This window comes from Theropithecus gelada, chromosome 17, assembly GCF_003255815.1.
Source record: "Theropithecus gelada isolate Dixy chromosome 17, Tgel_1.0, whole genome shotgun sequence".
NCBI classification, from domain to species: Eukaryota; Metazoa; Chordata; class Mammalia; order Primates; family Cercopithecidae; genus Theropithecus; species Theropithecus gelada.
In genome coordinates, this window is record NC_037685.1 from 87,847,418 (window position 1) to 87,858,168 (window position 10,751).

Consider the following 10,751-nt stretch of genomic DNA (forward strand, 5'->3'; position numbering starts at 1 on the left):
CTGGCTCCTAGCTTCCCCTCGGAAACACTTTACTGTGTGGAAATCTCCCACAGCCACAGCCCCCCACCCAATCCCCACCTTCACACAGTCCTACTGGGTGGCACCGTGAGCTCAGTGGGTGCCCAGGCAGCCAAGTGATCAGAGGATTGCGGGCATTGGAGGCCCTAGAGGAGGGTGTGTGGTGGGGGTCTGTATGGCTGCCTGGAGCTTAGGAAATGAGGCTCTGTTTTAACTCTACTGATGTGTTTTTCTCCCCACCCCCTCCCACAGATTCCTCATGGAGGAACCAAGGCTTTCAAAGCGACTTCGCTCCATGGCCTCTAATCAAGGTACATCAAACGCCTGCAACTCTCTTTTTAAATTTTTCTGGATTTTGACTTTACTTTTGGTATTGACTTATAGAACTTACAGAGGCAAATGTGGCATGCTATGAAATGCAGCAGCTCCTGCTCCTTCTCAGTCTCCACACCTTTGGGAACACCACCTCCATCTGTGTAGCCAATTCTTTCAGCATTCCCTCTCACTCTTTAAATAACATGCCTACACTACTGCTATTTCTTTTTCCTTTTAGAGTTTACTTATGGCCTTCCCTCTAGGATAGAGGAATATTTAGCTGTAGTTTACACATTGCCACCACCACCACCAATCACCCAAGCACCATGCCACACACAGCCCAGGACACACACCCTCTGTTCCTCCCCACTGCCCAGGAGCGGAGAGAATATTAGGAGGATTACTTTCCACTTCTTGCATAACTTGAATTTCCCAGGACTTAATAGTTGCTTTGGGTTTTTATGGGCTTACTGATCACTAGTTCGTTACCCAGTTCTTCCACAATTGTTTAAATTCAAACTCAATCAAGCATTATCTGTTTCACTTTCTCATACCTGCTTCAACCTGGGCTGTTTGCTGTAAGTCAGCTCCCAGCTTCCACATCATCTGGGAAATTACTTTCCCTTTTTATAATTGTATCCCATTACCCAAATCTGGTGTCTTTTTTTTTTTCTTTTTTTTTCTTTTTCTTTTTTTTTTTCCCTTGTTTTACTGTTTCTCTGCAGTGGAGCAAGTCCTCACACTACATCTTCATCTATGATAAATCCGTACTTCCAACTTGTTCTTTTCTGTAGGAATTGGAATTTTACAGCTATTGCCACATTGTTCTCCAAAACATTTGCCTTCATACACTGAGTATCCTAAAACTTTTAATCTTGTCTAGTTTGACAGATGCATAACAATAAAGCATCCATTGAAAGGAAAGTATATAAGATCTTGCTTGTCTGAAACATCTTCATTCTACCCTTTCAGATTCTTAAGTGAAACTTTGGTTGGATATGAAATTTTAGGTGGGAAATCCATTTCCCTTGAAATTTCGAGGACATTTTCTGTTATTTTCTAGATTTAACTGCTGCTTTTGAGACGTCTGATTTTTGAGACATGTTGAATCCTAGCCCTTTCCATGTGATCTTTCCTTTCTTTCTCTTTCTCCCTCTCTTTGGAATCTTTTAGAATATTTTCTTTGTCATCAGCACTCTGAAATTTTATAGTGATATGTCTCACTGACAGTATGCCTCTTATTTTCTTATAGTGTATCCTTCTTTCCACCATTTTTGATTTTTACTTTCTTTTCTGGGAGATCTTCTCAACTTCATTCTCAAATTTCCATAGAGATTTTTGTTTCTTCTTTTATAATTGCAATTTCAAAAAACCCTATTGTCTGTGAGTATTCATTTTTAAAAGTATCCTATAATTGATTTATGGGTAAAATACCTTCTATCTCTCTAGGAATATTAGCTATAGATATTTTTAGAAAATCTCATTTCTGGCATAAACTGTTTTCTCCAAGTTGGCTTATGTCATCTCCTCCAGCAAGACTTTTTGATCATCTCCTTCCCAATACATGTTAAGATGCCTGCTTGATCTAGATACTAATCTAAACATTTCACTTTTAGTAACTCAGTTCCTGTAAGGACCTAGGGGTCGGCATGTTATTATACCAGTTTATGAAAAGGGGAACTGATGCCCAGGTAAATTAAGCTGCCTGGGAATACAGTCCAGGCATTCTGGATCCAGACCCACCTCCCTTGTGACACCCTTCACCTCCTAACTGGTCGCTCATTAGCATCTTTCATTTTTTGGTGTTCTGTTTGTCTCTCCTACTGAAGTTGAACCTCAGTGAGGGCAGGAAGCATGCCATTTTTATTCCAATTCGATCTCTCTAGGGAACTGTAGACTCATTTATTCATTAGCAAAATGGAGATCATAATATTCGACTGACAAGGTTGTTGCAAGGACTTGCAATGGAAAGCTCATGGAAAGCGCTGTAGGCCCCTGGGCAGACAGAACTCCTGAGGGCTCACCTTGCAGGCCTCTGCTGACCCTCATTCTGTTCGCCGGGGTTCCCATGAGCCCTCCCTCAACCCCTCACCTTGTCTCCCTTCCCCGAAGGCTTCCTGGGCAGCCCATATTCAATCTCCTTACACTCTGCTTCTCTTTTTGCCTCAGGTGGGCGTCCTACAGAGCCAGGCTGCTCTATTGTAGACCGTGAAGACTCCGTGGAAGCAGATGGACCCGCAGAGCCAGCCCAACCTGCAAAACAGATTGCTTACGTGAAACCCTTGAGACGGGAGCCCCCAGCTCGCACAGAGTCGGCTCCTCCTGCAGAGAGAGGCCAGAGGCGGGGAGGAAGCCGGCGGGTAGGGCGAGGGCGAGGCCGTGGCAGAGGGAGTGGGCCCCGCAGGGACGCTGGCCAGGGACAGGGGGCAGAACACTTGCTGGGACCAGACATGGACATCCAACTGCACCACCATGGAGAGCCAGGCCACCAGGGGGAACCGGAAATCAGGCAGACCTCAGCCTTCTCTTTTCCTGAAACAGCTCCTGTCCCTGGAACTGTGCAGGAAGGCCCTGACCCTGATGTGGCCCATCCTGAGGTGGGGCGTCAGGAGCCGCCCCCTGCTTCTGAGCCTGAGACTATCAACGGGCAGCCCATGTTGACCCTCTATCCCTGCATTGGGTTTAGGGCTCTGCGTGGCTCAGCTATTTTACAGGTCATTCAAACCCCCAACGGCACTTATGTGCAAGGGATCCCAGTGTTCGTCGCCAACATTGCATGCTGACGTCTATCTGTCACCCACATTGTTCCCAGCCTCCCATTCTTCCACCTGGACTTTCCCCCCAGCCCCAAACTCCAGCCCCATTTCTGCTCCACTCCTCCCTTCCCATCCCAACCGAAGATCTCACCTTGTGTTGTCAGGATGGAACCTCCACACCCTCCTCCCAAGATCCTGACAGTAGTCCATCTGCTTCCAATGCCCCTCTTGTCCCTGCTTTGTACCTTCTGTCAAAGTTACACATGCATGGAGTTCCTCAATGCTTGGTAAAACAGGCCAGCAGCTCCCCTAATCTTACTGTGCTTATATTAAATGCCAGTTAGAGATACTTGGGATGAAAAACAAGGTTGTTGGAATCCAAAGTTATGTTGATGGTTTGAATCACAGAATAGATAGGACTGAGGAACAAATCAGTAAAAATTGGATGTTTAGGCAAGAGAGAGATGGACAGTGAGACAGAACAGTCGTCCTGAGGACCAGAGGTCATCTAACATGGAGCTCTCCCGGGAGAGCCAGAACATTTGTATGGCAGCAAAATACAAGGAAATCATGGCTAATGATTTCCCCCAATGGAAGAAATATATGAATCCTGAGCAGGATACAAGAAGAACACCCATTGAGAGTATGAGGTATGGTGAAGATAACATTGCAAAAGCTGCCTGAGAGCTGAGACCTACAAGGAAAGGAGAATCAGGGTGATGTTAGAGTTTGCCTGGCAGCATGGATGACTATGGAAAGCAATGGTGCAATATCCTCACAGCTTCAAGAGGAAAATCACTCTGAATCTAGTGTTCTATGAGCAATCAAAGAAATTGTTAGGGAGAGAAGGCGCCAGGCGGTGTCAGCTCAAGGGCAAGGCCACGTGAAGGGAGAAATGGTGTACAGAAAAAGGAGGAAAAGGCAGAATCCTACTCAGACTGGACCTGAAGCCTGAGTTTCCCCTGAACTTAGAGTACACAACTTATAATGTGCAAGCTTCTAAACCCCCTTTCTGTATAAGGCCATTTGAATGGAACTGTTATGCACAGTGAAAGTACAAGTCATGTTTTTCAGCCGGGAAAAAACCAAACCAGACAACATGAAGAAGTGGGATGCAACAAGAGTCAGTAAGCAAGGGAATTAGGAAACTCTATTATTAAGTCTAGATAACTATGATTCTGGAAGAAACATGGGTGACCTAGAATTAAAATTTCAGAAGACTTTAACATAGACAGGTGGGGCATGGGAAAATTCAGAAGGAGCTAGAAGTTACTGAAATTCTTTTTTAGCACCTGGAAATGATATAGTGGCTGAATTTATATTCAGCAATGAAATTCTAGACTCTGACACATTTTTAAGTCTCAATGTAGGTACCCATTGGGAACCACTAAATGGATTGGAATAGAATGTAAAATTTCAAACAGATTGAGGAAAAAGGGGATCAAAGAACATTTGATGAATCAAACAAAAGGTGTGTGGTGGTGGGAGAGGCAGGGGGAGTTAATAGAAACAAGGAGAGTGCATGACTCACTGAAAATGCTAAATAAGGAATCAGTAAATTGATGGCAGTGTCCTTGGCTTCCTCCTGGTTTTAATCGGAGTATTTTAAATGTTTCACCATTAACCAAGATGTTTGCTGTGAGTTTCTCATAGATATTTAAGTTGAGTTAGTTCTTATCTTTTCAGAGTTTGATAAAACCTGTATTGTGAATTGGATTTTCTATTTTATTAAGTAAGTTTTTATTAGCTGATTTTCACTCATTTGTAAATGTCCAACTAAAATAAAGATAACTTTTTACATCAAAGATTTTTTTCTTGTATATTCACTCCTTTTAAATAAAACCTTCTGTTAGAGTTATTTTATGCTACAGTTCTTTTACTAAAATTTCATAAATTCCAAATATAAAATGTGTTTACTAAAACCAGAAAATTAAAGTAGAGAAATAATGTCTCATGCCTCTGTTCTCCATTCCTATTGTATCTTTCTCCATAGTCACACACGTCTATACAAACAAACATGTACATTAAGAGCATCATTTGTGCCTTGATTTTACAAACACCTGGCATGCCATCTGCCAAGGGTCATGTTGAAGTGGCTATAGGGTCCACACAGGTAATGCAGGTGTGATTAGGACCAGCACCTCAGTGGAGCTCATGCCTCTCCAGAAAAGGCACAGGCGACTTCGTATTGAAGCACTGCATGGATCACAATGAGCACTGTGCAGTGGGAGCTACTCCTTGGCTTGTCATTGGGGTCTGTCGTCCCCAAGCCGAAGCACCCTAGCAGTCATCATACACACATGTGCCACTATCTTCTTGCTGTATATCTGTCTGAAAAAGGCACAGGCTTTAGGTTGTGCAGGTGATGGTCTGCTGACAGACTGCTTCCAGGATGTTTCTGCCACAAAAATACTTCATTAAACATTTGTACATGGAGTAAGACAGGGTCTCATTCAGTCACCCAGGCTGGAGTGCAGGAGTGCAATCACAGCTCACTGCAGCCTGTACCTCCTGAGCTCCAAGACCCTTTGGCACCAAGACCTTTTGGTAATTTGTCTTGGTTTGTTTGTTTGTTTGTTTGTTTAGAAACAGATTATCACTCTTTCACCCAGGCTGGAGTGCAGTGGCTTCAACTCACTGAAACCTTCGCTCCCCGGGTTGAATGTAATTTTCGTGTCTCAGTCTTCCAAGTAGCTGGGACCAGAGTCCTGTGCCACCATGCCTGGCTAATTTTGTGATTTTAGTAGAAACTAATAACTCCCAACCAGTTTAAAGACATTAGGTTGTACCTTTTTCCTCTAATGCATCTTTTCATACAATGCAGCCTCAGCCAAACCCTTCTTTCAAAATAGTTTTCCCACCAGAATTTCTGTGGAATTGGTATTATTTCTTCAATGAATGTTTGGTAGAATTAACCAGTAAAACCATGCCTGTGGCAGCGTTCTCTTTTGGAAGATTGCTTAATACTATACTACTTCATATATAGTGTAAGGACTACAATGTTATGCTTCCAGTTCCTCTCCCCTTGGGGCTTTGGTTGTTATAGATTTTATTTTTCATGTTCTGAAACCCACTATATTTTACTTACTATTTTTGTTTTAGACAATTATCTTACACACTAACGTTGGGAGGATTGAATGCATGAAGATGTGAAAAGTACTGAAAACAACGCTTAGCACAGGGCAGTGTCCAAGAGATGTCACCTATTGTTAGCTGATACATGTTTCTGATCTATCCTTATCAACTAATTCACCTATTCCCTTGCCAATACCATAAAATTTTGATAGCTGGGAAAGGCTCAACCCACTATTCTTCTTTTTTAATGGCTTTTTTCCTCTAAAACTTAATTCTCCATAAAAAATTTAAAACATTTCACCACTTTCAAGACAGAAAAAAATAAAGCAGCATTCATTTTAACAAATGATGTTAGAACAAATTGGATAATTAAAAATATAAATGTCAACCTTTACTTTGCAATCCACACAAAAATTAACAAAAATGGTTTGTTAACCTATAGGTGAAAGCAAAAACTATAAAACTTCTAGAAGAAAATATCACAAAACTCTTCATGACTTTGGAGTAGGCAAAGATTCCTTAGATGGGACACAAAAAAACATGAATTGTACAAGAAAGCATTGATGCATTTCATGCAACAGGCACTGAGATTTACCACCAGACCCTTCTTCAGAAATAAAAGATTTGTGATCTCAGTTGTGAGAATTGCCACCACTAGACAGCCCTCAGCCCTTGCAGATGGACGCTAAGGGACTACCTTGGCTGAAGACACTCCCCATCCTTACCCACAGGCACACCCATCTGCCAGGAAGCTTGCATCCAGCGATGTTCATTGGGGACATTAAAACCTGGTCCTATTGCCACTACTCAGAACAGCTCTAATAGGTCAGTTTACTGTCAGAACATCCCATGGGGTCCGCTGAGGCAGACCATTGAGACTGTGCGGTCCTGTTTCTTTCCCTCCCACATCCCTAACAGATGCACCTCATATACCTTCTGCACTCTAATTTTTAACTCAGTGTTGGTTTCCAGGGAATTCCAGCTTGAGACCTTGGGCTTTATTAAAATTAAAATCTGTTCTTTGAAAGACTCTGTTAAGAAAATGAAAAGGCAAGCCATAAACAGGGAAAATATATGCACAATACATATATTAATCAAAGACCTGTATCTATAATGCACAAAGAACTCTTACAACTCAATAATAGAAAGTCAACCCAATAAGAGCCAGGCGCGGTGTCTCATGTCTATAATCTCAGTACTTTGGGAGGCCACAGTGGGCAGATTGCCTGAAGTCAGGAGTAGGAGACAAGCCTGATCAACATGGCAAAATCCTGTCTCTAATAAAAATACAAAAATTAGCTAGGCATGGTGGTGGGCCCCTATAGTCCCAGCTACTCAGGAGGCTGAGGCAGGAGAATCATTTGAACTCAGGAGGCGGACGTTGCAGTGAGCCAAGATTGTGCCACTCTCTCCTTGACTGTAATGTTTCCACTGAAAAGTCTGCTTCCAGTCCTATTGGAGCTCCATTGCATGTTATTCGTTTCTTTTCTCTTACTTCCTTGAGGATTCTTTGTTTATCCTTCAATTTTAGGAGTTTGATTATTAAATTCCTCGAGGTACTCTTCTTTGGGTTAAATCTGCTTGGTGGTCTATAACCTTCTTTTAACTAGATATAGCTATCTTTCTATAGGTTTGGGAAATTTTGTGTTATTATCCTTTTGAATAAACTTTCTACCCCTATCTCTTTCTCTACCTCCTCTTTAAGGCCAACAAGTCTGAGATTTACTCTTTTCAGGTTATTTTTCTATATCCTGTAAGTGTGCTTCTTTCTTATTTCTTTTTCTTTTGTCTCCTCTGACAGTATTTTCAAATAGCCTGTCTTCAAGCTCACAATTTTTATTCCTGCCTCATAAATTCTGCTATTAAAAGATTCCGATGTGTCCCTCATTATGACCATTACATTTTCAAATACAAAATTTCTGCTTTATTCTTTTTATAATAGTTATTTCAAACTCTTTGTTAAATTTATCTGGTAGAGTTCTGAGTTCCTTCTCTCTGTTATCTTGAATTTCTTTGCATTTCCTCAAAACAATTATTTTGACTTTTCTGTCTGAAAGGTCACATATCTGTTTCTCTGGGATTGTTCCCTGGTGACATATTTAGTTCAGTTGGTGATGTAATGTTTTCCTTGATGGTCTTGATACTTGTAGATATTCTTCTGTATCTCGACATTGAAAAGTTAGCTATTTATTGTAGATTTTACAGTATGGGCTTGTTTGCACCAGTCCTTTGAGGAAGGCTTTCCAGATATTGAAAAGGACTTAAGAGCTGTAATCTGAGCTGTATCTGTTACATGGGGCACCCTGAGCCCAGGGTAATGCTGTGGTCCCTGAAGACTCATATAGTTACCACCGTGACGGCCTTGGATAAGATCCAGAATTTCTCTATTACCAGGCAGAGACTCTTGCCCTCTTCACTTAATATCTCCCTCTAAAATGAAGTCTCTCTATTCTGAACCACCTGAGGCTGGGAGTAGCTTGATACAAGCACTCTTGTGGTCTCTTTCCTCTCCTCAAGCAAAAGGAAGGGGTCTCCTCTAGGACTGTGCTGGGTCAGACCTGAAGCCAGTACAGCATTGAGTCTCACCCAAGGTCCCCTGTAGCTACTCTCCAGCTACTGCTCATGTTTGCTCAGGGTCCTGGGGCTCCATTATCAGCAGTTAGAAAAGACAGCCAGGCCTGCGTCCTTCCTTCAGGGCAATGAGTTCCACCAGGCCCTAGGCAGGTCTAGAGGTGCTGTCCAGAAGCCAGAGATGATCATAGTAAAAAATCTTAGGCATCAGCTTGGTGTTTTATTGTACTGCAGCTTATCTGGCACTCAAACTAAAAAACATATTTCTTCCCACTCTTCCCTCCTCTTTCCAAAGGCAGAGGAGTCTCAGGGTATGGCCACCATGACAATGAGTTGTCCTGCCAGACTACCACTAATGTTCCACTGAAGTCCTGGAACCGAGGGCCCCAAGAGCCAACTTAGTGCTCCACATCCCTGTGGCTGAGCTAGTACCTGACGTCCAAAACAAAGTCCACTTTACTTGTCCCTCCTGTTTTCTTAAATGGAAGTAGTCTTGCCCCCTAGCAACCACAGATAATAATGTGTAGAGTCTCATCTGAAGCCAGTAAGTCTCAGAGTCTCACTACCTGGGTATCAACTGCTGGCTATTCAGCGCCCAACACCTGTTCAGTTAGCAGGTGGTGAATCTGGCCAGGATTGGTTCTTTCCCTTCAAGGCAGTGGGTTAACTTCTGGCCCATGGTATATCTAAAATTGTTGACCAGGAGATAAGGCCTAGAAAAGAGGCTTCACAACTCTAACTGGTGCCCTGTCTGGCTGTAGTTGAGCTAGTATCCAAGTGCAAGACAAAGTCCTCCCCAGTCTTTCCTCTCCTCTTCTCAAGCAACAGGAAGGGGTCTCTTTTGAAGCCATAAGCTGGACAGCCTGGGGTTAGAGAAGAGGTGATGCCAGAGCTCTCTTAGCCACCCAGTCTGATGTCTCAATTGGTCACATGCTCCCAGTCCACTGGCTCTGGGTCCAGTTCAGCACTAGGACTCACCTAGGAGTTGCAATCCATGTAGCCTAGACTGCAATTCAAGTTTATTTATGGCCCCAGAGCACTTTAACTTCTGGTGGCAAGGCTTGCAGGAACTCAAGTTCCAGCCACTGGGATCAGGAATTCCCCTCCTGCTGAGGCTGGTTTAAATATTCCCTTCATGTGTGGGCATCCCCTGAGTTTGGTCCAGGTTCACTATCTGCTATAACAGGGCAGCACTGAGTTCCAAGACTCCCAGTTGCCGCTCACCCCGTCTCCCCAGCACACAGAATTGCTCTCTGCACCACATCATCACAGCTGGGGCATGTGGGAGGACTGACATTTGTGATTCAAGGCTATTTTTGCACCTCTTCAGTGCCTCTTTCAGTAATACAAAGTAAAAACCAGGTGGTGTTAGTGCTCACCTGATTTTTATTCTTATTTGTGTGCAGATTGTTAACTTAGTGCTCTTGTCAGAGGGATGACCGGTAGAGTCTTCTATTCTGCCATCTTGCTCTGCCCTTAAATTAGTTTTACTATACATCCTTCAGTTGGATCATTTATATTTGAAGAAATCTAAAATACACATACACACACACTCGCACACACACGTGCATATATATACACACACACACACTCGCACACACACGTGCATATATATATATACACACACACACACACACACACACATGGTAGTTATGTTTAGTTAAGATTAAAAGACTTGAATCAGAGATATTTCAGCTGTTATTACTTCTGACCATCAGTATAAGAGTTTCTTAATTTGCATAGTATATATTATACATTTTTAGTCCATTGAAATGGTATTCAAGTTGTGGTTTGTAGGGAAATATTGTTCAAGCACCCTCACCTTCCTTCAATAAAGTTTAAGATCCTGTACAAATCAGAAGGTGACCCTTCAGAATGATGCCCCAGGCCTGTATGTACCCCCATCCTGTCCTGTGTTTTGTCAATAAGAATAGTCTCACATAGTTAAGTTAAAATATAAACTAAAATCGGCCTCCAGTATATTCTTACAATAATCTGAAGTAAACCTTTCGTTCA

General features: G+C 42.6%; 1 protein-coding gene across 1 annotated transcript; it reads left to right on the forward strand.

Moving 5' to 3' along the window:
• Window positions 1-277: 277 nt before the first annotated feature.
• On the forward strand, window positions 278-3,116 carry PRR20E (proline rich 20E). The gene is made up of 2 exons (XM_025364098.1): window positions 278-328; window positions 2,496-3,116. Exons 1-2 carry the CDS (start codon window positions 278-280, stop codon window positions 3,114-3,116), a joined length of 672 nt encoding a protein of 223 aa, XP_025219883.1.
• The last annotated feature ends 7,635 nt before the right edge of the window (window positions 3,117-10,751 follow it).

Excerpts from the sequence above, each read along its gene's own strand:
- PRR20E (XM_025364098.1), top strand. The coding sequence starts at position 278 with ATGGAGGAACCAAGGCTTTCAAAGCGACTTCGCTCCATGGCCTCTAAT. Across the intron at positions 329-2,495 it reads GCTCCATGGCCTCTAATCAA|GCCTCAGGTGGGCGTCCTAC; the intron begins GGTACATCAAAC and ends GCTTCTCTTTTT.